A 27,146-nucleotide genomic window follows, 5' to 3' on the forward strand; every position below is an offset into this window, starting at 1 on the left:
AAAAAATAAAAAAGAAGAAGAAATTATTGAAATGTCCATCAATGATAATGGGTTAAATAAATAAATCATGGCATATCCACACAATAAAATATCACAGAATTTTTTAAAGGAAAATTTAAATCAATATTACTAATATGAAACAATGTCCATGATATCCATGTGTGAGAAATACCAAGTCCCAGAACGGGATGTATAGTAGGAACCTATTAATGCAAAAATTATATACACATATATATGCATATACTATATGCATATAGTATATATATAATGTACATAAACTATATGTATATATGTTTATTTGCACGTACGTAAGAAGTATGGACAGATTTACACCAACACTCTTCACAACGGTTTTCTTGAAAGATTAATGTACGACTTTCCTTTTAAAATATTTACTATGAAAAATACTAAAAATACAAAAAAAGTGTATTTAATTTTGTCAATATCGTTCCCCAAAAGGAAATTTGTTTAAAAAATACAACATTACTAATAAAGCCAAAATCCCTTTAATTACTACTTACCCTGTCCCTTTCCCCTCCTCCACTCCCCACAGTCAATCACTGTCATGAGTTTGATGTTCATCTTTCTAGTTCACTTTTTACACTTTTATACACACATACACATACCCATGAACAATACATAGTGCTGTTTTATGTGGCTTTAATTTACATAAATGGTATCACATTATATGGATCATTCTACAACTTGCTTTTGTCACTCAACGTTTTATCTCTGTCCATGTTGAGATATACCAATCTACTTGGCTCTTGTAAATGACTACACCAAAAGTTATCAATCTATGTTCCTGTTGACAGATACTGAGATTGTTTCTGATTTTTTGCTGCTGTCAGCTTGTATCCCTGGTATACCCCCGTGAGAGTGTCTCTAGGTCACGATTAGGAATGGAATTGCTAGCTCACAAGTGTGTACATCTTTGACTTACTGAAAACTGCCAAATTATTTTGCTAATGGCTCTCCACAGTGGTTGCACCAATGTACATACCGGAAGTAAATTTCCATCAATAACATAGAAGATTTCCCCTTTCCCCATATCCTCACCAACACTCAATGCTGCCAGTTTTTTTTTTAACATTTTTGCCAATATGAAGGGTTTGAAATGGAATCTCATTGTTAATTTCTCTTATTCAACTTAATTGAGGTATAATTTATAAGCAATAAATGGAACTCACTTTAAGAGTGCAGTTTTTTGACAAGCGTATATACCCATGTAACCACCACCACAGTCAAGATCTAGAACCTCACTATTACCCTAAAAGAGTTCCTTTTGCTCCTTTGCATCAATCCCCAACCCACCCCAATCCCAATCACTTATCTGCTTTCTATTGGTATAGTTCTGTCTGTTCTGAAATTGAATATAAATGGAATTATACAGTACATACTCCCGTATAAGTCTTCTTTGGCTCAGAACAATATTTTTTAGATTGATCCACATTATTGCATTTATTAGTAGCTTGTCCCTTTTTATTGCCGGGTATGTTCCATTCTATGGATATACTACAATTTTTTAATTCATTTATTTGTGGATGAACATTTGGATACCTTCCAGGTTTTGGCTATTACAAATAAAACTTCTGTGAACAAGATTTGTGGACAAATTTTGTTGTGGACATATGTTTTTGTAAATACCTAGGAGTGGAAAAGCTGGGTTATATGGTTAAGTGTACACTTAACTCTATTAGAAATTGCCAAATTGTTTTCCAAAGAGGTTGTATCATTTTATGTCCCACCAGCAATAAGAGTTCCAGTTTCTCCATATCCTTGTTAACACTTGGTGTTGTCAACCTTTTTAATTTTAGCCATTCTGGTGGATACATAGTATATCTCATTGTGATTTTCATTTTCATTTCCTTGACTGCCAGAGAGATTGGGCTTCTTTTCCTGTATTTATCAGGCATTTTGGTTTCCTTTTCTGTGAACTACCAAACCATTTCCTTTGCCTCTTCTGCCAATGGATTGTTTTTTTCTTCTTGATTTTTAGGGTTTTAAAAAAATGTGATCTGGGTATTAATATTTTGCTATGTTGAAATATCTTCTGAGTTTTGCTTCCTTTAAACTTCACTTTTTTGTATTACCCAAAATTTTCACATAAAAATGAGTTACCTTTATAATTTAAAACTTTTCCATTTGGGTAAAGAAATAAAAAAAGAACAAAGGCAACTGGTTCTATTTTTAGACTGCTTTAGACCGAACAGGCTTAGGACTGAGAAACAGATCAACTTTTTCCAACCAAGGATGAGACTCACATCCTAACTCACAACAGCTACTGGGGTTCGATGCCTGCTCCTAACTCTGTAGCAGCACTTTTTCTTCCTGCCTTTAGTACTTGCAATATTTTTCAGTGATTTAAACTGAAGACTGAGAAGAAATCCCTACTCTCTCTTGGAGGCTTAATACTCTTCATCTCCCATCATTTTTCATCTGGCCCCAGACTGAGGCCACACTGGACAGATCTTCTGGCATTGCTCTGGTCCATCAGGAAAGCAACAGGGGACATAAATAGTAATTTCTGCATGTAGGAAATGGAGTAAGATGAAGGCTAAAGTGCTCAGAGCTTGTCCTTCTCTTACTTTCTTGGCCATTCCTTCACATTCTCTTTGCTGGAAACTTCTTATCTTTCCTCTAAATATTGGAATATCCCAGGGCTCAGTGTGATAGATAATCTCCAAAGATGGGCTTCTCCAATTCCTTCCCTCCTAGTTTGCACATGCCACTCTACCCATAAAGAGGTGGAATCTATATCCCCCCCTCTTGAATTGGAGCTGGTTGCATGACTTGCTTTGACCAACAGAAGGCAGTTCCTGGCCTAACCTTTGAGAGGCCTGGCAGCATTCTCATTTGCTCGGGGAAAGCCGGCTGCCATGCTGCAACAAAGCTTGAGCTGGACTCCTGAATGAGGAACGATCACAGAGAAGGCACAAGGAGGACGCCAAAGCACCCGACGTGTGAGTGAAGGCTTCCTGGGTCTCCTGGCGCAGCCCAACCACCCCACGGATGCCACATTGAGTACAATGGGGCAGCCACTGCCTGCTCAAACTCCTGACCCACAGGATTGTGAGACACGATAGACTGATGTTTTGAGCGACTAAGTTTTAGGGTGGTGTGTCTGTCACTCAGCAACAAATAACTAAAATACTCAGTCCTCCGACATCTTTTCTCATCCACCCCCACCCCCTGCTTAGGTGACTCCAGCCAGTCCGGTTGCTAAACCAGTTTACGTGCTGATGACTCCAGCTCCAAACTCCCCCCAAATCTCTAGACTCAGAACTTCTGAGAACTTCTTTCTCAGTCTCTATTTGTATGACTAATAAGCATCTCAAACGGGAAAGGAACTCTTGATCATCCCCGTAAGGAGCTAAGTCTTTGCCATCTCAGCAAATGACAAATCTAGACTTCTAGTTGCATAAGGCAAAAATCTGGGAATCATTTCTGATTCTGCTGACTTTCACACTCCGTGTCCAATCCTTCTGTAGATGCCATTGGCTCTATTTCCAAAATACACGTAGAATCTGACCACTCTAACCAGCTCCGTCACGATTATCCTGATCTAACCCATTATTCCTCGCTTGGATTATTCCAACAGCTTCCTAACTGGCTTCCACCCTCACCTCCCCACTGCTCCATTCTCGCCTCCACCCCCCACTCCATTCTCGCCCCGGTAGCAGCCAGAGTGCCCCTTTCCAAAAGTTTTAGTCAAAGCAGATCACTTCTGTGCTCAAAACCCTCCTGTGGCTTCCCAGCAGCAGAGTAAAATCCAAACGCCTAAATGTTTTGTAAAAATATTCCGTGATAAACCATAGTAGAAAAGAATATTAAAAAAAGAATGTAAATGTTTTGTAAATCATATATCCCATAAGGGTCTTGTGTATAGAATATATAAAGAACTATTACAGGCTCCCCTGGTGGTGCAGTGGTTAAGAACCTGCCTGCCAATTCAGGGGACACGGGTTCGAGCCTTGGTCAGGGAAGATCCCACATGCCGTGGAGCAACTAAGCCCATGCGCCCATGAGCCGCAATTACGGAAGCCCATGTGCCTAGAGCCCGTGCTCCACAACAAGAGAAGTCACCGCAGTGAGAAGCCCGTGTACCGCAACGAAGAGTAGCCCCTGCTCGCCGCAACTACAAAAAGCCCGTGTGCAGCAACGAAGACCCAACACAGCCAAAAATAAATAAATAAATAAACAAAATTTTTTTAAAAAAAAGACCTCATATTGTATGATTCCATTTGTATGAAATGTCCAGAATATGCAAATCTATAGAGTTAGAAAGTAGATCAGTGGTTGCCTAGGGCTGGGGGAGGGGAGTGGAGTGGAGAACTAGAGCTAACACATGTGGGGTTTCTTTTTTTAGGGTAATGAAAATGTTCTAAAATTGATGGTGGTGATAGTTGCACAACTCCATGAATATACTGAAAGCTATTAATTATACACTTTAAATGGGTGAATCCAATGGTGTGTGAATTTATATTTCAATAAAGCTGTTTCCAAAGAAAAATCCTAAGTCTTCCTACGGCCTCTGAAGTCTTCCACTATGTGAGCTCATCTCGCCCCATTTTTTCCTTGCTCACGCTGCACCAGGCACTCTGGCCTCCTTCATGTCCTCTAGACTCACCAAATACATTCCCAGCTCAAGCCAGGGCTACGGCTCATGGTTGGGCAGTTTGTGCACTGAACAAAAAGCCCCTGGCTGAAGGTACAAGTGAGAACCGCCATGCAGGCTTCTGCTTGCCTAGACAGGGACCAGGGCTGCACCCTCTCAGAGGGCTCATCTTTTCTAATCAGCACACATGACCGTGCTCAGGGCTTCTGTACATACTGTTCCCTCTACTTCTTCTACCCTTCGCCCACAAATCCACATAACTCACATTTATTCAGTTCTCTGCTCAAATGTCATCAGAGAGGCCTCCCCTGACCACCTGTGGTAGCACCTCCCTCTACCCCACACTCTAACTCTTCACCCTCTTTTATTTTACTTCATATAACTTATTGCCACTGGATAGATTATGTATTGATGTATGTTTTGGTTACACCTGTCTCCATCCACTAGAATGGAAGCCCCAGGAGAACAGGAACTTCGCTTAGTTTATCGCTGTATCCCCAGTTCCTGGAATAAGGTCTAGCATAGTAGGTGCTCAATAAATATTTCTTAAGTACATAAACAAATGAAGTAAAAATCAAGTGATCATCAAAGGCTTAATCATGGACCAGTCTAAGCCCATTCTAGGTGAAGAGAAGGTGTGCTTTTTAGTGGACTGGATGGATTGTATAACAAGGAAAAGTAGCAGCGTGTGGTACCTAAGTCTCAGTGGCTGAGCTCATACACAAGACCAGGCACTATTGATCAAAATGTAGACCTGGGACTTCCCTGGTGGCACAATGGATAAGAATCCGCCTGCCGGTGCAGGGGACATGGGTTCGAGCCCTGGTCTGGGAAGACCACACATGCCGCAGAGCAACTAAGCCCGTGCACAGCAACTACTGAGCCTGCACTCTACAGCCCACAAGCCACAACTACTGAAGCCCACATGCCACAACTACTGAAGCCCATGTGCCACAACTACTGAAGCCCACGCATCTAGAGCCCGTGCTCCGCAGCAAGAGAACCCACTGCAATGAGAAGCCCGCGCACCACAACAAAGTGTAGCCTCCCTTCACCGCAACTAGAGAAAGCCCGCGTGCAGCAACGAAGACCCAAAGCAGCCAAAAATAAAATAAATAAACAAAAATGTAGACCTGAGTGGGGTGAGAGCCAGCGCTCTGGGAGGAGTAAGAGAAGACTTACCTCTTCTTTAGTGTAGTACTTCAGGAGGCCTTCTCTTGCCAGGAGCACAAACCTCCTTTTCAGGAACTGTGCGTTGTCCCTTCCCCGCTTCCATAGGAACCCTTCTCGGTTACCTTCCACCAAGGATGAGAAAGAGTGAACACTCACGGCTTCAAGACAAACAAGCAACTCATGAACCCCGTACAGTATGGTCTCAGGGGTGGAATGAACCTCTCACCTGCTGCTAAAATGTCTAGGATCTAATTTAGCTATTTCAGCTGCAGGACATGGGGGTCCTGTCTGGGGCCAAATTTGCAATGTTGTATGATTTCAGTTGGGCTACCCTCAACTTTCTTCCTTGGCTGTTTCCTAAGAAGACACAGTAAACTCTAAGTAGGCTAAATCCTGGGCTTCCCTGGTGGCGCAGTGGTTGAGAGTCCGCCTGCCGATGCAGGGGACACGGGTTTGTGCCCCGGTCCGGGAAGATCCCACATGCCACGGAGCGGCTGGGCCCGTGAGCCATGGCTGCTGGGCCTGCGCGTCCGGAGCCTGTGCTCCGCAACAGGAGAGGCCACAACAGTGAGAGGCCTGCGTATCACACAAAAAAAATAAAAATAAAATAAGTAGGCTAAATCCTAAGAAACTGGATTGATTCTGAAGGAGGCCCAACTTCACGTTGACATCAGCCTAATGGAACTCTCCAGAGTGTGGGAATAATGAGTGCCCTCTGTGCTCCTGGCCACTAGGAGAGCTGAGCACTGGCTGCCTCTGGTCCTCAAAGAGCAGTTTTGTATACTTTGCTCTCTGGGTCAGTGTCAACTTGGACTCAGAGTAGCAGGGCGGAAACTGCCACAGGTTCAGGGCCACCGATGAGGGTGTGCCCTGCACAAAGGCGGGAAGGGAGGTGAAATCCAGTCCATGCGCCTTCCCGAGGCTTGTGCCACACCAGGGGTTACGTTAGCCAGAAGCAGGGTGTCTTATTTCTTCCTGGTCTGCCCGGTGGGTGAGTCATTTTGCAATTTATACTGAAGACTCTATACACCCTGTGGCCCTGCAAGGACCTGAGACGAATGTGTTTCTCGGCCAGTCAGACCATAAAACCCCACCAGCCGATGTGTTGCTATTTCAGAGACAGAGGAACCCACAACTTGGCCTCTGTGGCCAGAGCAAGGGTGGCAGGTATATCTCTGCTGACCTTGTTCCTAATACTCAGGCACTTTGTTTTCTAGAACTCATCAGAACTAGCCCTCAAAAGATGATGAAAATAACTTTACCTGGGGGTGAGATGGTTTTCCCCTCAGCCATAAACTCCTGTCTCTCATACTTCGCTCGAATCCATTGTTCCTTTAAGACCCTAAAAAGAGAGACTCTTTAGTCAGCTGTGTCTGATGCATCCTCTTCCCATGGCAACTTTCTGAGACCCCGCAGCTGAAGATGGGAGCATCACAGCAGCTGCCTGCTCAGGCTAGCCAGGGATTCTCTGCCTGGGTACTATTAACATTTGGGACCGGGTAATTCTTAGTGGTGGGGGGACGTCTTGTGCTTTGTAGGATGTTTAGCAGTATCTCTGCTCATCCTCCACCCCCTCGATGCCAGTGCACCCCCTCCCCAGTTGTGAAACCCCAAAATGTCTTCAGACATTGCCAGTGTCTTCCCAGGGGGAAATATCTCCCCCAGTGGGCTATATGCACACCACTATATTATTCCAACCTCAGCCTCAGCCCTCTAGGTCAATGAGACAGATAACAGCTCCCCTGGACCATCTACTCTGCCACATCCCACTGTGTGTTCATGAGCTTAAGCCAGGACAGTCCAAGAGCCTCTTCCTGTGGCCCACGCATGAGATCTGAGCATGCTACACTGGACAGAGCAGTGGTCTTAGGGTCTGACCACCTGGGACCTGGTCCCACTCTACCATTTATCCACTGTGTGACCAAGGGCAAGTTACTTAACTCCTCTGAACTTGGGGAGTATGCCAATAATATTATACCTACCTACCCGTGAGGGTTGTTGAGAGGTTTAAATGCATACAAAGTGGCTTGTACTGTGCAGAGCACATGGTAAGTGCTTAGGTGGGGCCTAAGCAGATGCTTTGGAGCAACACTGAGCTCAGGTGGGACAGCTCAGGTGGGACTCTGTAGAAAGTATAATAGCTGAAACACATTTGTTCTGCTAAAATACCGGTGGCTTCTTCATCAAGTTAGTTATCACTGTAGGCTATGAGAACATCAAGTCAAAGGGACAGATCCTAAAGAAAATGCCCCATTTCACAGCTGTGGACACTGAGTCCCAGAGGGGGCAAGTGACAACCCAAGCTGTGAAGGTGGAGAGGGGCTTTCATCAGGTCTGTGAGTTCTCCATGACAGTACCAAACGTTTTCCTGCTCCACCTGCTGGGCGTGTGTGTAGAAGAGACCACCACACAGGAGATGGGGTAGTGGTGGGAGCGGGGGTGAGGGGGAACCAGGAAATCACGCACTCACATGCAGTCGTTGGCCTGGGGGATATAGTAGAAAGCAGGGACTCTGGCTTCATACTTGGCCTTCACTCGGAGGTTCCCATTGTGGGTCATAAACTGCAAGACAAAGCAACTTGGGGTAATGTTAGAACTTGAAAAAACGTGAAATGAAACCACGGTCTACTCTGAAGGCCACTGTTCTCACTGGCTCCTGGGCTGAGTCAGGAGACACTCCTCCCGGAGTTTGACACATTTCCCCTCCTCCCTGCCACCCCACCCAGCTTGGTCATCTGTGCTGCTGGGAAGCCCCAACTTGGAGCAATGAGGTGCTGTAACAACCATGCCTCATACAGGCAGAGCACTTTACAGCTCTCCTGCATTAGTTCATTCGATCCGCTCAACCATTGTAATATTACCACCCCCGTTTTAGAGGTGAGGACACTGAGGCTCAGAGAGGTTAGGTGACTTACCCAAGGTGACACAGCTAGTCAGTGGAGAGCTGGGATTTGAACCCAGACCTGTCTAACTCCAAAGCTCATGTTCTTTCTCCCACCCCCTCCACAGATGGCCAGGACCACCAGCAGCAGCCCCTGCAAGTCCGCAGGAGATAGATGGAGCTGGAGGATGGAAGAAGTTCAGTGCTCGCCCCATAGAGTATGTAGGTCAGGAAGATCACTGGGGGCCTTTGGCACCCAAGAGACCCAGAGGCAGATGTGCCAGGAGTGGCCCTGGCCAACAGCACTCAGTAACAGCAGTGGCATATCTGGGGTGAGGGCACGTGTGGAAAAAACATCAGGGTTTTAATCCATGTCCCTTGGGCAGTGGGAACCCTATTCTCCCCTTCCCCAGTGGCCACTTGGCTGTGTCGTGGGATGTGCATGGGCTTTGGATCTCAAAAGAGCAGGGTCTGCATCCCAGCTGCGCGATTTATTCACTGAGTGATGCCTGGGCAATACTTAAGCCCCTGAGCTTCAGGGATCTCACCCATGAAGATGAAGAACATATAACAGGGGAGTGATAAGGTACAAAGAAACGACCCTCAGGTTTAGGTGCTGGTTTCCAGTAGAACTTTCTCCTGCACTAGAATGTAAGCTCCATGTGAGCAGAGACTTTATCTCGTTCACTGCTCTCTCCTATACCCAGCATATGTAGGCTTACAGTAACGTGTGGAATGAATGAGTAAAGTGTCTAGCCCAGTGGTCTAGCACAGTGCATGGCACAGATGGGTACTCAGCAAATATGGGTCTGCTTCCCCAATAGTCCCGGAAATCCTCAGCTAGCCAGCCCAGTTTAGTACCGCCTGCTCTCTGAAGGTTTCCTGGCCAGAATGGTGTTATCTGGGCTGCAGGTGTCCTCCATCTTTGTAGGTCAGGAGAAAAAAGTGGTCCCCTCCCTGGCTAGGGGGACTGGAGGAGGACTATGTACCATGAATCAGGATACTTCTGTTATAGTCCAGGATTTCAGCGAATGAGAACAGCAGCTGTTAATTGACTATGTACTTTGTACCTGCCTTGAGCCTGCATTTAATCCTTACAGCAGCCCTATGAAGGGGTATCTTTATAACACAGATGTGGAAAGGGTTCACAACCAGCGTTAAATAGGAGGCGCAGGGCCTCATAGCTAGTAAGTAAGCAAGTGATGGAGCTAGGATTTGAACTCAGGGCCTCGTCTAAGGCAAGTCTAATTGGCTCCTTATCGCCCCTCTCTTGGCCTCAGTTTCCTTCCCTGTAGAATGGGAGCGCCCTGCCCACTGCCTCCACCCCAGTTCTGCTGTTCCAATGCTCTCCACCTGCGCCCCTTGCTACCTCCACAATACTGTCGTCCCAGAAGTCAAGTCTCACAGATTTCACTTTGCTGATGTCTGGGAAGTTGCGGTGGACTCCGGAGCAGTTCAGACAGATGAAGATGCCCAGCTTGTAAGAGGCCCAGTCGGGATCTGCGGGACAAGAGGACAGGAGGCGAGCTGGGTGAAGAAACCAGGGTTGGGCAGGGGGCGCCGGGAGAGGCAGGGCTTGGCAGTTAGCCTGGGGAGGTGTCCAGCTCAGCCCATGACTCCTCTCTTAGCCTCCCCGCCTTGGATGAACTAAGATCAGCATGAAACCCTCTGGTCAGCCCACTGGCCCTGGCGCGGCGGCGGCCAGGATGAAGATCTTGGAAGGAGTCCCGAGGAGGGTGGGGGCGAGAGGCTGAGGCGGGCGCGATGTGGAAGTGTCAGGACTCCGAGGAACCTAGAGGAGAGCGCGGAGGAAGGGACCGGCACCGAGGCGCCTGGCTGGGGAGCTGCGGGTGGGGAAGTCGGAGTCAGGGACGCTCGGGGTCCACAGGGTCGGAGTGCTGTGGAGCAGGAACGTGGGAGGACCCTGGGGACGTCCGGGGCGGGTGGGGAAGGGGCACTGGACCATCAGGGCAGAACTGGGTCCGGGGTCTGGGATCCCTGGTGTGTAGGATGTTTGGATCCGAGCGTGTGGGAAGTGGCTGGGTCCGGAAGTAAGACGTCAAGGACCGTGGTCCGGGTGGGTAGGGTGTCTGGCAGGGGAGGTGAGTAGAATGGTCAGGGCACCCGGGGCCGGGATCTAGTGTCGAGGTCCAGAGTGGGGAGAACAGGCGGCCCGGCCGGGTTCGAGTGGGAGCGGTACTGGCCGAGGAGAGGGCTGCCGGGGGCCCGGGTCCGAAGGTGATATAAGGGTCACGCGCGGATCCAGCGGGAGTCCTGGACCGGCACGGGCCTGAAGGGAGAGGAGGGGGCCGGCGGGCCAGGGGCCGGTCCCACGTTCCGGATTGCACGCGCCGCCGCGCCCTTACCTGCCGCCCCGCAGTCGGCGCAGTGCGCGTTGCCAGTGCCTGCCGCCCGCAGCAGCTCCAGCAGCCGCTTCTTGTTGCGCTCGCGGTCGCCCATGGCCGGCCCCGTGGGCTCAGCAGGGCTCAGTCCGGCCGCCCCCCGGCCTGCGGCCGCCCATGGTCAGCGCCTTCGCCCGCAGGTGGAGCGGGACGCAAACCCGGCGCCTCTAGCCCGCCCGCGCCGCCTGTCCCGACCCCCAGGACTTTAAGCCCCGCCCCTCCTGGACTTTCTGTCCCGCCCCCGGCGCGTCCTGTTTGCGGGCTGCGTTCCTCTCTAAGGCGCACGCCCGCCCGGCAGGGACCCAGAGCAGGGCTTGGAGTCGGTCACAAATCCTGGACCGCCACTGGCTAGCGTTGTGACTGTAGACAACCTGGTCAACCTCTCTGGGCCTCAGTTTACACCTCTGTAAAAGAGGAATAAGGGCATATGTCCTTGGCAGATTAAAAAGGATCTAACTTCTGTTAAAGCGTTCTCCTGAGGTATTATAGATCCTACATCTACTCAGAGACTTTGAGACATTCATATGCCACCTCCTCAGGAAGCCCTCCTTGATCCCTAGCCTGGAGTAATCTCTCCAGCTTCTGGTCTTGCTAGAATACCAACCGTTATTGGATCCATTTCGCCCTTTGGCCCTGAGCATTTTCTACCGATCTTGCATTACAGTTATTTATATATTTATGTTAATCCCTCCTCCCCTCCCAACACACACACATGCGCACACTAGATACTCAGATGTCAGAAGATTTACTTCTGTATCCCACACAGCTCCTAGAAAAAGCACCTGCACATTTTTAGAAGTCTAATAAATAGTCGCATGACTGTGTCCCCCAGGAAGTGTGGCTTCACCAATAGGGACACTGCTGGGCATTTCTATCTGTGAAGTTCCATCACCATGAGGTGTGGGCAGGGCTTAGGTGGTCTTGAATCTGGGCATTTCGTGAATCCCCCTCCCCCATCTCTGTCCCTCTTTGACACCATCCTCAGTGATCCACAGACTCCTGGTAAGGCACACACTGTGCACACTTGCCATCCCCTCTGTAGGCAAATATCTGTCATATGCATAAGGCTTAATGCACACCATCTTAGGTTTCCATTCTGGTGGGTTGCACCTGATCTGCCAGCATCCCCAATTCAACACACATGCATATACACATGCGAACACATAGGGCAGCATGGTATAATGGAATGAATTCAGGAATCCAGACTTTGAATCTTGGCTTCATCACTGACCAGCTGTGTGGCCTTGGGCAAGTTCCTTCACTTCTCTGAGGCTTGGACACCTCATCTGTAAAACGAGGGTCGAGAGATCACCTAATAGGGTCATTGAGATGAGCCAGTACGTGGCACACAAAGCCCTCAAAACACAGTGGCTCCCTTGCTTCCCCTGCCCCTCTGGTCAGCTCATGGGATCATCCGTTGGAATGCTCTGTGTCATTTCCCATCTTCCCCAGGGTGGAGGAGGTCAAGCCTCCAGGCCCTGGGGGAAGGGGACATTACCAAGAGTAAGCATCCAGGAGGGTCTTGACTGTGGGGGTGAGGACTAGCCTAGGAACCTCTCCAGAGGGACCAGGGAGAGAGCCCAGAGAGGGGTCAGAGGGCATGGGGTTGTTTACCAAACAGGCCGAAAGATGATTCATTTCCGCTGCTTTAGATGAAAAAAGGGACAGAAATAAATCTCCCAGGAGAAATCTGGGAAAGGCAACCTAAGGTATGAAGGCAAGGCGAGGGGGGAAGTGGGGAACGAAGAGGGGACAGGCAAAGGACATCATTTCTCCGCTGCCAGGGCAGAACAGTGATGTTGGGGAGCTTCTTGGGTGCCTTTGTCCCGCTGAGCTGCTCTCTTTACACCTTGAGATTCAGCGTCCCCTCCCTGGAGGTCCCAAAAAAGCCAACCCAAGGGAAAATATATCATCTCCTTCACGGTGAGAAGCAAGAGATTGAGAGGTTCCTTCAGTTTCTTCTCTTCCTGTCCTTATTTCTGGAAGTTTCTATTTAACAGAATTTCAAGGGACTTCCCTGGCGGTCCGGTGGTTAAAACTCTGCACTTCCACTGCGGGGGGCGTGGGTTCGATCCCTGGTTGGAGAACTATGATCCAACATGCCGCGGTGTGGCCAAAAAAATAACTAAAACTAAAGACAAAACAAACAAAACAAACAAACAAACAAAAAACACCAGAACCTCAAGCCTCAAGGTTTGCCAAAAACAAACAAAAGAAACAAAAACAAACAAAAAGCGGTACTGTTAAACTTTGTTGGTGATGGGTTTCTTTTTTTTTTTTAATTTATTACTTTATTTTTGGCTGCGTTGGGTCTTCGTTGCTGCACGCAGGCTTTCTCCAGTTGCCGCGAGCGGGGGCACCTCTTCGTTGCGGTGCGCGGGCTTCTCATTGCGGTGGCTTCTCTTGTTGCGGAGCACGGGCTGTAGGCGCGCGGGCTTCAGTAGTTGCGGCACACGGGCTCAGTAGTTGTGGCTCGTGGGCTCTAGAGCTCAGGCTCAGTAGTTGTGGCGCACGGGCTTAGTTGCTCAGCGGCATGTGGGATCTTCTCGGACCAGGGCTCGAACCCGTGACTCCTGCATTGGCAGGGGGATTCTTAACCACTGAGTACCAGGGAAGTCCCCATGGTGATGGGTTTCTTTCTTTCCTTCTTTCTTTCTTTGGGGAGAGGGGAGAGGGAGAGGGATAATGCTAATTAACAAATATTGAGTGTTTTTATAGAGACTTTCACACCATTTGATCACACTTGAGTTCCATGACAGCCCTCTGAGAGCAGCCTGTTATCCTCATGGAGGATGAGAGGTTAAGGTACCCTAATCATAGCCAAGCAAAGGTGGGAACAGGGGCTTACATCCAGGTCTTCTATTGTGGTGTCTGGCAAACCCCACAGGACAAGGCTGCTCTCCCTTTAGTCCTCTTCCCATAACTGGATTTTTTTTCACTTTTAAAAATATTGTGGCAAAATCTCTATAACATAAAATTGGCCATTTAGGGGCTTCCCTGGGAGCTCAGTGGTTAAGAATCCACCTGCCAATACAGGGGTCATGGGTTCAAGCCCTGGTCCGGGAAGATCCCACATGCTGCGGAGCAGCTAAGCCCGTGCGCCACAACTACTGAGCCTGCGCTCTAGAGCCCTTGAGCCACAACTACTGAAGCTCGCGTGCCTAGAGCCCGTGCTCCGCAACAAGAGAAGCCACTGCAATGAGAAGCCCGCGCACAGCAACGAAGACCCTACGCAGCCAATAAATAAATACATTTTTTAAATAAATAAAATTGGCCATTCTAACCATTTTAAAGTGTACAATTCAGTGGCATTCATTACATTCACAATGCTGTGCAACCATCACCACTATTTATTTCCAAACCTTTTTCATTGTCACAAAGAGAGACTCTGTAGCCCCCTCGTGGGGACTGGACATGATCAAAGTCTAGCTCAGCTCTGTATTCGGGAACCAGGAGCTGCTTCTAAGGGAAGAACTCTGTGCCAAAGGATGTCTTGACCCAGCAGACACCGAGTACTGGGATCGGGCAGGGGCAGCCTCCCTCGAGGGCTCAGTCCATACGGCAGCTGCTGGGTGAGGGGGCAGTCAGGCCCTGGGACAGAGTGTCCTCTGTAAATAAAGCTCCCAGGATCCCTCAGAGCACAAACATCAGCCCTGCTCCCGGGGTCACTGTCTCTGTCGAGCTGAGCCCAGCCACAGTAGGACTAGAAGAAAACCTTCAACCACATTCCCAGCTCTGGACTGGGCTCAAGATCCCCACAGATTAGACCACAACCCCTTGGAAATTTTAAATAATTATGTTTATTAGTTACAGAATTTTAAAAACTATAATTATAGGAAATTTGGAAAATACAATAAAGAAGAAAGAAAACGCCACCCACTGTTATGGCTACCATTTATTCAGGGATTGCTGTATGTCAGGCCCCTTACGGGCATTATTCCATTTGCTCTTCAATAAAACCCTGAGGTGTAGATTATTTTTATGCCCATTTTATAGATGAGGCAACTGAGGCCCCGAGAGAAAATCTAAGTGAATTTGTCCACAGTTACACAACTGAGATGATACATACTGGATGATAGAGAGTACTGGAGCTGGGATTCAAATCCAAGTTCATCTTGAGCCCTTTTCAACAAAATATTATGTTGAAATGTACAAAGTTGACTTACAAAAGTAGTAGTGTCATGCAGTTCAACCTAATGGTGTTTTTTTAATGGTCCTACCACTAATATTGATTAATATTTCATAAATTTCCTTCTGGTCTTTTATACATCTTTTGATCATTGGGACCATATTTTTCATACAATTTTATATCCTTTTAAAAATTTCTTTACATTATATCTCTTATCATATTACTATAGATGCTTCATGACATCATTTTTTTTAACATCTTTATTGGAGTATAATTGCTTTACAATGTTGTGCTAGTTTCTGCTATGTAGCAAAGTGAATCAGCTATACGTATACCTATATCCTCATATCCCCTCCCTCTTGCATCTCCCTCCCACCCTCCCTATCCCACCCCTCTGGGTGGTCACAAGCACCGAGCTGATCTCCCTGTGCTACATAGCTGCTTCCCACTAGCTATCTATTTTACATTTGGTAGTGTATATATGTCAATGTATATATGTCTCTCACTTCATCCCAGCTTACCCTTCCCCTTCCCCATGTCCTCAAGTCCATTCTCTATGCATGACATCATTTTAATAGCTATGTAATCGTCCATAGGGTATATGTATTTCTTTGTTGTTGGATACATAGATGGTGACTGATTTTTCGCTGTTATACATAACACCGTAGTGAGTAACTTTGTGCCCAAAGCCTTTTCCCTCTTTAACGCTGTATTTTCCCTCTTTAACACTGTATTTTCAAGCACCACAATCTACTGTAGTTGGTCTCCCTCACTCATCTAAGCTTCGTGAAGACAGGGCCAGGTCAGTGTGCCCTCCATTTTATCCCCGGCAACTGTCTGCAACAACACAGGGATTTGATAAGTATTTGTGAAATAAATGAAGAAATGAGTGGGGGTAAAAAACAATAAACAATAAAGTGAGAGGACTTGAGGTCACAAAAGTGTTTTCCTTTCTTTTAAAATTTTTTAAAAAATTTTTATTGGAGTATAGCTGATTTACAGTTATGTTAGTTTCAGTTGTACAGCAAAGTGAATCAGTTATATGTATACATATATCCACTCATTTTTTAGATTCTTTTCTCATATAGGCCATTACAGAGTATTGAGTTCCCTGTGCTATACAGTAGGTTCTTATTAGGTATCTATTTTATATATGTAGTGTGTACGTCAATCCCAATCTCCAGTTTATCCCTCCCCCCCCTTATCCCCTGGTAACCATAAGTCTGTCTTCTACATCTGTGACTCTACTTCTGTTTTGTAAATAAGTTCATTTATATGATTTTTTTAGATTCCACATATAAGCGATATCATATGATATTTGTCTTTCAGTGTCTATGTCTTACTTCACTCAGTATGACAATCTCTAAGCCCATCCATGTTCCTGCAAATGGCATTATTTTGTTCTTTTTTACATCTGAGTAATATTCCGCTGTATATATGTACCACATCTTCTTTATCCATTCCTCTGCTGATGGACATTTAGGTTGCTCTTTTTTTTTTTAAAAGGATGTTTGCAGATGTAATTATTATTTTATTTATTTATTTTTGCTGTGTTGGGTCTTCGTTTCTGTGCGAGGGCTTTCTCTAGTTGTGGCAAGCAGGGGCCACTCTTCATCGCAGTGCATGGGCCTCTCACTATCGTGGCCTCTCTTGTTGCAGAGCACAGGCTCCAGATGCGCAGGCTCAGTAGTTGTGGCTCACGGGCCTAGTTGCTCCGCGGCATGTGGGATCCTCCCAGACTAGGGCTTGAACCCGTGTCCCCTGCATTACCAGGCAGATTCTCAACCAGTGCGCCACCAGGGAAGCCCTAGGCTGCTCTTTTTAACAAAATTTTTAAAAATTGAAGTACAGTTGGTTTACAATATCGTGTTAGTTTCAGGTGTACAGCACAGCAATTCATTTACTTTACATGTAAGTAAATATATATATGTTCTTTTTCAGATTTTTTTCCCTTATAGGTTATTACAAAATATTGAATATAGTTCCTGTGCTATGCAGTAGGTCCTTGTTGGAAGTGTTTTCCTTTCTGAAGGAAAGAAATAACGGGCAGGCATGTGTAACAGGGGAAGCTCAAATAGTCATGCAGAAGAATCTGATGGAATTCACCTATTTGTCTATTTATTTATTTAAAAGTTTTATTATTTTTTTAATTTATTTTTGGCCCCTTTGGGTCTTTGTTGCTGCATGCGGGCTTTCTCTAGTTGCGTCAAGTGGGGGCTACTCTTCATTGAGGTGCGCAGGCTTCTCAGTGCGGTGGCTTCTCTTGTTGCAGAGCACAGGCTCTAGGTGTGCAGGCTTCAGTAGTTGCGGCATGTGGGCTCAGTAGTTGTGACTCACGGGCTCTAGAGTACAGGCTCAGTAGTTGTGGTGCACGGGCTTAGTTGCTCCGTGGCATGTGGGATCTTCCCAGACCAGGGATCAAACCCGTGTCTCCTGCATTGGCAGGCAGGTTCTTAACCACTGCGCCACTAAGGAAGTCCCCCACTGGTGTCTTTTAGTGAGTAGATGTTCTTAACTTAAATGAGATCCAATTTATTCATTTACGGTTAATGCTTTTCATTTCTTATTTTAGAAATATTTGCCTATGTTAAGATCATGAAGTTATGGAGCATGAATTTTTAATACTTTTCCTAAAGAAAATTAACCTTTGGAATATATTATATGTGATCATTCATAAATTTTTTTAACAATCACTTAATGAATCCCCATGTGTGCCAGGCAATGTGCTGGGTATTATAAGGGATATAATTATGGCTTGTATCCCTCTTGCACTCTAGACGGATCTAAAGCGGCTCAGAGAGGTGATGTCACTTGCCCCAGTTCACACCGCTGCTTTGCTGGGTTAAAACACGGGACTGACTGATTCCAGAGTCTGAGCACACCATGAGCTCCTCTGTCTCCAGGACTGTTGAGCCACCAGGAGTGGATTTTTGATATATTCTAGTTGGTAGTTTCCAGGTCACCTCGGGAAAATGTAGAGTCAAATAAGGAGACAAAAACACACGGTCAAAAGCCGAAAAACCCCCCAAAAGCTTATGGTTCATGTTTGTACTATGAGGGAGATATGAGTCACATGCTTGAGAGAAGGGAGAGGATGCTTTTGGCTCAGGCTAATGGAAGGCTTCTCAGTGTACCCTTGTTGGCCCTGAAAAGGTGAGCAGAATTCAGATCATTTTAGGGAGAGAGCATCCTAGGGAAAGGGACCAGCAGGCACAAAGGCGCAGAGCAGAGATGCCCAGAACACCTCCTGAGTGGGTATCTTAATCAGGAAGTGATCAGCTCCAAGTAACAGAATACTGATCGAAAGTGCCTTAAACAAGGTCAGTTATTCCCTCACTGAACCATAAGTCTGCAGGTAGGTGGTTTCCAGGGTTTGTCCCGCAGCTAAACAATGTTATCAAGGCCTGTTCTTCTAGCCCTCGCCAGCATTGCCTGTCCACGGAGAGATGGCTGCTCCTCTGATTTCATCCTCCCACCACCAGAGCTCCAAGAAGAAAAGGGAGGTGGCCGCTTCCCCTCCCACACCCCCTCCCATTCTTTATCAGGGTACAAAATCTTTCCCACTTAGGTCCCAAATAGAACCACACCTACTTTTTTTTTTCTTTTTCTTTTTCTTTTGGCAGTGCTCGGCTTGCAGGAGCTTAGTTTCCCGACCAGGGATCGAACCTGTTCCCCCTGCAGTGGAAGCGTCGAGTCCTAACCACCAGACCGCCAGGGAATTCCCACACACCCACTCTTTTTTTTTTCGGTACGCGGGCCTCTCACTGCTGTGGCCTCTCCCATTGCGGAGCACAGGCTCCGGACACGCAGGCTCAGCGGCCATGGCTCACGGGCCCAGCCGCTCTGCGGCATGTGGGATCTTCCCGGACCGGGGCATGAACCCGCGTTCCCTGCATCGGCAGGCGGACTCTCAACCACTGCGCCACCAGGAAAGCCCCTCTCTCTTTTTTTAAATTGACATATAGTTGATTTACCATGCTGTGTTAGTTTCAGGCATACAGCAAAGTGATTCAGTTAAATATATATATATATATATATATATATATATATATGTTCTTTGTCAGATTCTTTTCCATTATAGGTTATTACAAAGTACTTAGTATAGTTCCCTGTGCTATACAGTAGGTCCTTGTTGGTACAAGTATTTTTAAATAAAGCTTTTGTTTCACATGTACATCATCAATGTGTCCTGGGTCACGTTCAAAAAAGTTTTGAAAACACAGGAACTAGATAACAGGCTAGACACAGGCATGGGAAGGGCCAGGGCTATCTGTATCTGGGCAACAAAAACAGGGAAGTGAGGGGCTAGTTTCTGGGGAAGATGATGACTTTCATTTTGAACCCACTGATTCTGATTTACAGTAAATCATGCGTAGTGGTTGCCTCTTACTACTTCCAGGCTCTTGTCAAAGTAATTCTGAATGAATGCTCTGAGGAATGAGGGAGTTTCCCCTCAAGGTCATTAATAATCAGCTCCAAAGGAGAGATGAAAGTTTAATAGGGGAAGTAACATTTACTGAACACTTATTCTACGCCAGGCTCTCTGCATCCAGTCTCTAACGAGAAATCCTCTCAGCAGGATTTCCTGGCGGTGTGAGGCAGGTACCGTTACCTCCATTTCACAAATGAGGAAGCTGAGGTTCAGAGGGGATGAGAAACTGTCTAAATTGTGCAGACAGCAAGTCATTTGTTGTATCTTGCCAGTGAACCACAGCATCTCAGAAAGCATCAATCACCAGTGTTCCGTATGGCCTCGTGTATTGGTTTTCTAGGGCTGCTGTAACAAATCGCCATAAACTGGGTGGCTTAAAACGACAAAAATGTATTCTTTCACAGCTCTGGAGCCCAGAAGCCTGAAATCAAGATGCAAGCAGGGTTGGTTCCTTCTGCAGGCAAATCTGCATCATGCCTGTCTCCCAGCTTGTGGTGTGTGTGACCTGCTGATGATCCTTGGCCTTGGCTTGTAAATGCTCCGCCCCCATTTTCACCTGCATTCACAGGGTCCTCTTCTTATAAGGACACCAGTCATATCAGATTAGCTGCCCCCCACCCCCTGTAGTATGATGGCATTTTAATCTTAACTGATTGTTTGCAATGACCCTCTTTCCAAATAAGGCCACAATCTTTTTTCGAGGGATACATTTCAACTCATTAACACCTCATTAAGTGGAATAAGCCCTGGAGTTAAAAGGAAATTATTTCCCATTGATTTGGAGAATTTTGCACAAAAAGTTGGCTTTATTTTGTGTTGGATTCCTAAGTTCCGCAGAAATTGGCAAGAATCCTAGAATTCTCATGAGTACTTATTACTGGCCACATCTCCACCACCTCCTGGACAGTAGCTACACAGACACTGCTGCCTCATAAAAACGCAAACACACCATCTTTCCCTCCCAAAGCCACCGCCCTCCTGACTTCCCTGTTTTTCACAAAATTAGCTAAAGTCGTCCCATCTTTCCTGAAAGAACCCAGAGTTAGCAACAGAGACATCAATGGTTTAATGGATAAGGGATCTTACACATATGAAGCAAAAGGGTTCTGGAGCAGCCCCACATGGTGGAGGGCAGGACATGGTAGCAGTCTTCATTGGGTGCGGGGTTGGGGGGCGGGGGGAGAGGTTACCAGTTATAGAGGGAAATGACCTCAGGTGGGTACATTGGTTACCAGGGAAACCAGCAGAGGAGCACAGCCCCTCACTGCCCCTTTGATAAACTATCCCAGTGGAGATGTTTTGGGCTATAGATTAGAAAAATCACTAGCTGGGGCCGGGGGCAAGTACAAAGGCATTTACTGATTAGGCTCCATAATTAGGAGCAAAGGTCAGCCACCTGAGTAGGGTGTAGGAGAAGCAGGGACTGTTCCAGCAGGGTATGTACAGAGAGCAAGAGAACAGCCATCCTGAGTGGCCTGATCACACAACCTCCCAGGTTCAATTCCTTATGGTTGCCTGTCCCTTGAGAAGATACACTAGCTTCCAAATACACTTTGCTACTAGGCTCTTTACCTCCAATCCAGCCTCACACTTCGACATATGCCCAAATTTTTAGAAACACACCTCAAATCTGACTCTACAAAAGCCCCGGTGGTTTCGAGTTACCTCGTGGAACTATTCAGCTGATCCATTCTGCATTCGAGGCCCAGCCAAATTTGGAGCCAGCCTCGGCTCCCTCCATCTCTTCCAAATAGGATACTTCCGAGGCCCAGTGTCAAAGCCACCTCTTCCTACCTCTCCCTTCCTTGAAGGCTGCCTTCACACAGTTCCCCCCTTGAGCTCCTGAAACACCACCTCGCACCTGTCCCAGTTACTCCATTTTGCCTGGTGATTTGGTTTATGTATGTGCCTGCCCACGCTCCCCCACCAGGCTCTAGGCGGGGCCCCAACAGGAGCTCATCAATCTGTATGCCTAGATAATAAACCCAGAGAGTCTCCCCAGAGGAGGGATCTTGCCAACTACAGGCTAAAACCCGCCCAGGCGTTCTCTTCCCAGACATTCTGCTCACCGGCAGTCACGGGCCGGAGAGGGCGAGGCCGTTTCCCGGATGCAGTGGAAGGAGCCTGCGGCGCACCCGGGGGCTCCGGATCCCGGCACAAACCCGGCCGGCGTCTGCCCAGAGGCGCAGCGGAGCGGCTGCCAACAGCCCAGCGGGAACAACCTCGGGCCGGCCAGCCCGCTGCTTCCGCTGGAACCTTTCTACTGAAAGGCCGGGCGGTTTTGGGCGAAGCACGCAGGAACCGGAAGTTAGTGGAGGAAGACGGGCGTGGGACTCTACTGCTTTAACGTGGAAGATGAACGTCCCTAGTCTCCTCTTGGCGGGAGGTAGGGTGCCTGCAATACTGGGTGAATCTCCCGTCTGACATTAGCCCCTGGTCCTGGAGTATTTCCCCCTTGGGTCCCGTGTCCAGGTCTCCTTCTTGGAGTCCCCGCTGAGTTGACGGGGCGGTTCTGGTCGCCGAGCCTAGGAGCGATTGTGCTTTCTTCCCTGGGTTAGGGGTCCACGAGCGACTCCTCGGACTGCGCCGAGGGCGGAGGGTTCAGAGTCCAACGGCTGCTTGCTTGCTTCTGGATGCGTTATTGTTCTGTGGCCGCAATGTCAAAGTTTCCATTGGTTTTACAAAGTTGCTCTTTATATGGTTTTTCTTCTTTGTAGAAATATAGTCATGGTAGAAATCTTGAAAAGTGTACAAAAGAAAATAAAAACCGCCCTTAAACCTACCAGTCAGCTAAAACATTTATTATAAACGTATAAAATTTGGTTTTTCTCTTTATTTTTGGCTGCGCCATGTGGCTTGCGGGATCTTAGTTCCCCCACCAGGGATTGAACCCTGGCCCTGGCAGTGAAAGCACCAAGTCCTAAACTACTGGACCGCCAGAGAATTCCCTAAAATTTAGTTTTATTTGGTTCCACTGGATGAGAAAGAAACTATTGAAGATAAATATTGTTAAAAAGATCTATTAATTGGAAAAAGATTTCTCTAAGGTTAAAAATTTCAAAAACGTTAAGCAGTTGAAATCATTTTTTAAATACATGCTTCTTGGACATAAAATAAGATTTCTAGGTAGTAAAACCTAGGCGTTATCCATAGAAATCAGAAGATATCTCTTATGGATATGATCCACTAGTTCTTTCTTTCTGTTTGGCTGCGTTGGGTCTTCGTTGCTGCGCACGGGCTTTCTCTAGTTGTGGTGAGCGGGGGGCACTCTTTGTTGTGGTGGGCGGGCTTCTCATTGCGGTGGCTTCTCTCGTTGTGGAGCACGGGCTCTAGGCACGCGGTTTTCAGTAGTTGTGGCTCGCGGGCTCTAGAGCGCAGGCTCAGTGGCTGTGGCGCGCGGGCTTAGTTGCTCCGCGGCATGTGGGATCTTCCCGGACCAGGGCTCGAACCCGTGTTCCCTGCATTGGCAGGCGGATTCTTAACCACTGCGCCACCAGGGAAACCCCACTAGTTGTTAAATTATAGGAAAGTCAATGTCACTTTGCAAAGGCTCTGGTTAGGCCACAACTAACGCTAAAAGGAACTAAGACGTCTCAACTTACATTTTGCTAAAATTTCCTTTCAGGGAGGTGGAGATGTTTTCCAGTTCCATTAGGGTTCTCCTTATTCCAGGGCCTACATAATTCCTGCTGTCGGAAAAAATCCACTGCACCAAAGAAAATTATTCCCCATGTTGATTTTTCTGATGAAAACGCAAAGGAGTCTGGAAAGGCACTTGACAAGCTCTTCTCTTCAGAACAGCAGGCTTCCATCTTGCATGTGTTGAATACAGCGTCTAATAAAGAACTTGAAGCTTTCACATTGCTTCGTGGAAAAAAGTCCCTCAGTATTGTAGAGCACAGAGAAAAGTTTGGGCCATTTCAGAATTTGGAGAGTTTAATGAATGTGCCCTTGTTCCAGTATAAAACCACCATTCAAGTTTGTAACTCCATTCTTAATCCAGAGACTGGAGGGAAAAAAAGGAAGTTACAGGAAAATCGGCTCTTGAGAAAGCTCATCAAACCGGAAGTAGGAAGAGAGAGACTTAAGGTATACTCTTTTTTTCTTAATGCGTCTTACACTGCCTAAATATTTGAGAACCAAAGCACTATTCTGGGCACCAAGACGGGGTTCTTCAGGCAGATTATAGTTTAGTTGGTGGGCCCAGAGATACACATATAAATAGATAATCTATTATATGGTTATTCTCAAAGAATGAGATGTACAGGTAGTAAATTGGCAATTTAGAGGAGAGAACTGTGGGTTGGGGAATCTTTACTAGAAGAACTCAGCCTGGATCATGGAGAGCTAACTAGGCTAGCAGGAAGAGGAAGGCATTCTAGGAAGAAAGGACAGTGGATGTAGAGAAGTAGGTCTGGGCAAGACTTACTTAGGAGGAATGTTGAGAAGATATATGGCTGTTTTCCTAGGCTCCTCCTTCATCTCACATATTAATTCTACTCCTATTACTTCTGATCTGTTTCTTGTGCTTCTTCACTGTGACCTAGATTCTTAGTACTTTGTCGTGCAACAGGTACCTAACACAAATCCCCACCTCTAGTCTAGACGCCTCCAGTCCATCTTCCACACAGCTGTCCATGTTCTTTCTGAAATGTATATCTCGTGTTACACCTGAATGTTGTATGCTTTGGTGGCTCCCTGTAGCTCTCAGGATAAAGGAAGTTACTTTTTGCAGAAATTTGCCTACCCCTCTGCCCTTTTCCCACTTGCACTCTTTCTTCCACTGCCTGAGTGAGAGGTGTCAGCCTGTATTTGCAGACATCTGGGTGAAACAACTCCCCGTTTACCATTTTACTCATTCTCCTAGTCCTCTAATAAGTCTTCCTGACCATTCCGCCTCTCTACAGTGTAACTTGTATGGTGGCATTTCTTATAATATATGGTTATGTCCCTTGTTTCCCAGTATCTAGCACATTCCCCGGCAACATCTGAATGTTTGAATGCCTACTTTGAGCTAGTTGCTGAGAACAAGTAAAAGTTCTGTTTAACAAGTAAAAGACTGCTACTGGTTACCTTTCAATAATAATTACTCTTTAACAATTCTTAGTTCATAAACTGTAAATATATTTCTATTAATAAACTAATTTGGATTTCTGAGTTTGTATCTTAAATTTTACATCTGTTAAAATGTTTACACTTGTAATTAAACCAGCCTTTTTTGTTCTAGGCAATTAATAGTATTGTATCCATTGTTTCTGGTACTCGAAGAATTGCCTGGGCTCACCTTGATCGTAAACTGGCAGTGCTGGACTGGCAGCAAACTGAATACTGCCGATTGATGAAAGGAACATACCTATCGTCGGTCTATTTAGAAGAGGTAAGGCAATTACACCTCCAAATCCCTACCTGCTAGAGCTCCTTGTGTAGTCTTTTAGTCCTAAAAGGAATGAAATAAGATAGTAAGGATGGATTTTCTTTGGGTACTTATTATTCACCCATTCCTGTGTTTTCCATCACTTACGATTTTTTAAAAATTGAATCATTTAAGAAATGCCTTATGAATCAAAGGCAGATCCTGAGAAAATCAGTGGTAAAGTATATTACTCTAAATGTTAAGAAACTTCATTACCATATTTATAAAGCTTATTCTTTTCTCTTATTTTTATTTTTATAAAGCTTATTCTTCAAAAACTATTACTTATTGTCTCATTTAGTCTTCAAAACCTGGTGAGATGGGCAGTAAGTAATGATCATCCTGATTATATCTATGAAAACTGGTTCGATCAAGTATATGATGTGATTAGTCAGTTGCAGAGGTGATTGATTCTAGGCTAGTTATTCCAACCCTATACTCTACCCTAGAATTTTTTAAAAGCTAAATAAGACAATTGTGTCTAATCTTAAAGCCAATATAGTTTTTAGGAATTATGAAGCCCATTGTACAGATGAAGAAACTAGTAATTAGGAGGATTAACTGACTTGTTTTAGCTCAGCTTGTTCCTACTAGAAAGAACTTAGCTGTCCTGACCCCTTCATAAAATGCTTTTTCAATTACTTCAAAATTGTCAATAGCAATATTATGTAAGTTATATATTTAAAAAGTAGAAGTGGGACAGAGAGGGGGCCCAAACAATAAAACTTAATGAATTATTTCTGTTCACTTATTTTATCTTCCCTCCTTCCCCCCCGCAACCAAAAAAAAAAGATTTCTTCAGTTATTTCAAAGATGCCTAAAGCCGACTTCTATGTCCTGGAGAAAACAGGACCTTCATTTCAGAACTCATCTCTGTTTCCTATACTATTACATTTTCATATCATGGAAGCCATGCTGTATGCCTTGCTGAATACAACTTTTACCCAGGATGGCCATCATCAGGTGCTGAGCATGAATCGAAATGCAGTGGGGAAGCACTTTGAACTGATGATTGGTGACACACGGACTAGTGGAAAAGAGGTAGTGAAGCAGCTCCTCTCAGAGTCTGTACTGAAAGAAGAGCCTCGGGTATTCTTCCCACTAGATAAGATAGTCCACTACAGACAGATGTTTTCATCTACTGAACAATACAGGGTAGAAGAGTTATATGATTCATTATTACAAGCTATTGCCTTTTATGAATTGGCAGTTTTTAATACTGAATCTTAAAATTCTGAGGTTAGTATGTTACATGTTCTTAATGTCATATTAATTTATATTTATTAGGTCTGAAGTTTTAAAACCAACTGTTTTGAACATCCGTGTTAATGGAGAAGAAAACATAAGTTTGAGTGTATTTAGATGTTTCAAGTCAGACTTTTGGCTACTGAGTGGTTTATGCAATAATAAACCAAGGCTAAATCAATAAATACGAGATTCTGTGCCTTTTGGGTTTAAGCGTTAAAAAATAAGATGTTCCCTGAACATCCAAAACAAGAAACAAAGTTATCTTCCTTGAAAGGCAAATGCCATCTCTACTAAAGGATTTGCATTATTTTCATACTGTTAAAATAGGGAGTAGTGATTTTTCTGGATGGTGCTCATCATGGGAATAAAGCTAAATATAACTGATAACACAGCTTGTAGAATCCTCTTCTTACTCTGAAAGTACAATGTGGTTTGATGCACTGCCTCCAGAAGGGAGTTTTCATCAGCTCAATCTATTAAGCCCAAAACAAATAAGCTTTGTTTAATAGGCTTTTTTTTTTTTTTTTTTTTTGGCTGCACCATGCAGCATGCAGGATCTTAGTTCCCCAACCAGGGATTGAACCTGTACCCCCTACAGTGGAAGCGTGGAGTCTTAACCACTGGAATGCCAGGGAAGCCCAATAGGCTCATTTTTAAACTTTGAAATTTTTTTTTCTTTGGTCTGCATTGAGTATTCGTTACTGTGCACGGGCCTTTCTGTAGTTGCAGCGAACAGGGGCTACTCTTTGTTGTGGTGCGTGGGCTTCTCATTGCGGTGGTTTCTCTTGTTGCGGAGCACGGGCTCTAGGTGTGCGGCCTTCAGTAGTTGTGGCACACGGGCTCAGTAGTT

The 27,146-nt window shown here is 45.9% G+C and overlaps 2 protein-coding genes, 1 long non-coding RNA gene and 1 pseudogene across 12 annotated transcripts in view; 2 read left to right on the forward strand and 2 right to left on the reverse strand.

The window, feature by feature from the left end:
• Window positions 1–11,239, reverse strand: part of ADAP2 (ArfGAP with dual PH domains 2) — a 34,062-nt gene extending 22,823 nt beyond the window's left edge. For 2 of the 8 annotated variants that reach the window (XR_003437945.1, XM_027130319.1), the window contains exons 1-5: window positions 11,039–11,236; window positions 10,042–10,172; window positions 8,262–8,353; window positions 7,054–7,133; window positions 5,801–5,913 (exon numbers count right to left, since the gene is read on the reverse strand). Coding sequence is in view for 3 of the 8 variants with exons in the window: in XM_027130319.1 (XP_026986120.1) it covers window positions 5,801–5,913; window positions 7,054–7,133; window positions 8,262–8,353; window positions 10,042–10,172; window positions 11,039–11,132 (510 nt within the window). In the remaining 5 variants the exon portion in view is untranslated. Of the gene's footprint in view, window positions 1–5,800; window positions 5,914–7,053; window positions 7,134–8,261; window positions 8,370–10,041; window positions 10,173–11,038 lie in introns of those variants that run through there. The other 6 variants (XR_003437948.1, XR_003437946.1, XR_003437947.1 and 3 more) reach the window with 6 other exon arrangements.
• A 6,752-nt stretch (window positions 11,240–17,991) lies between these two features.
• LOC113632776 (uncharacterized) lies at window positions 17,992–21,863 on the reverse strand. The gene is made up of 2 exons (XR_003437951.1): window positions 21,705–21,863; window positions 17,992–18,878 (listed from the first exon to the last, which is right to left on the reverse strand). It is a non-coding gene; the product is annotated as an uncharacterized LOC113632776 (long non-coding RNA).
• TEFM (transcription elongation factor, mitochondrial) lies at window positions 21,764–26,680 on the forward strand. 2 transcript variants are annotated; one of them, XM_027130325.1, is made up of 4 exons: window positions 21,764–22,042; window positions 23,261–23,724; window positions 24,863–25,012; window positions 25,841–26,680. In XM_027130325.1, exons 1-4 carry the CDS (start codon window positions 21,991–21,993, stop codon window positions 26,276–26,278), a joined length of 1,104 nt encoding a protein of 367 aa, XP_026986126.1. In that variant the 5' UTR covers window positions 21,764–21,990; the 3' UTR covers window positions 26,279–26,680. The 2 variants fall into 2 exon arrangements, with proteins under 2 accessions (XP_026986126.1, XP_026986127.1); XM_027130326.1 differs by having other exon boundaries at window positions 21,770–22,021.
• LOC113632775 (U6 snRNA-associated Sm-like protein LSm3 pseudogene) overlaps window positions 24,970–27,146 on the forward strand; it is a 33,127-nt pseudogene continuing 30,950 nt past the window's right edge. The window contains exon 1 of the transcript XR_003437950.1: window positions 24,970–25,012. The product of XR_003437950.1 is annotated as a U6 snRNA-associated Sm-like protein LSm3 pseudogene (transcript). The remainder of the gene's footprint in view (window positions 25,013–27,146) is intronic.

This window comes from Aethalodelphis obliquidens, unplaced genomic scaffold (assembly GCF_003676395.1).
Source record: "Aethalodelphis obliquidens isolate GAN/ISIS:26980383/991018 unplaced genomic scaffold, ASM367639v1 scaffold38, whole genome shotgun sequence".
In the NCBI taxonomy this organism is placed as follows: Eukaryota; Metazoa; Chordata; class Mammalia; order Artiodactyla; family Delphinidae; genus Aethalodelphis; species Aethalodelphis obliquidens.

Excerpts from the sequence above, each read along its gene's own strand:
- TEFM (XM_027130325.1), top strand. The coding sequence starts at position 21,991 with ATGAACGTCCCTAGTCTCCTCTTGGCGGGAGGTAGGGTGCCTGCAATA. Across the intron at positions 22,043-23,260 it reads TAGGGTGCCTGCAATACTGG|GGAGGTGGAGATGTTTTCCA; the intron begins GTGAATCTCCCG and ends ATTTCCTTTCAG. Across the intron at positions 23,725-24,862 it reads TAGGAAGAGAGAGACTTAAG|GCAATTAATAGTATTGTATC; the intron begins GTATACTCTTTT and ends TTTTTGTTCTAG.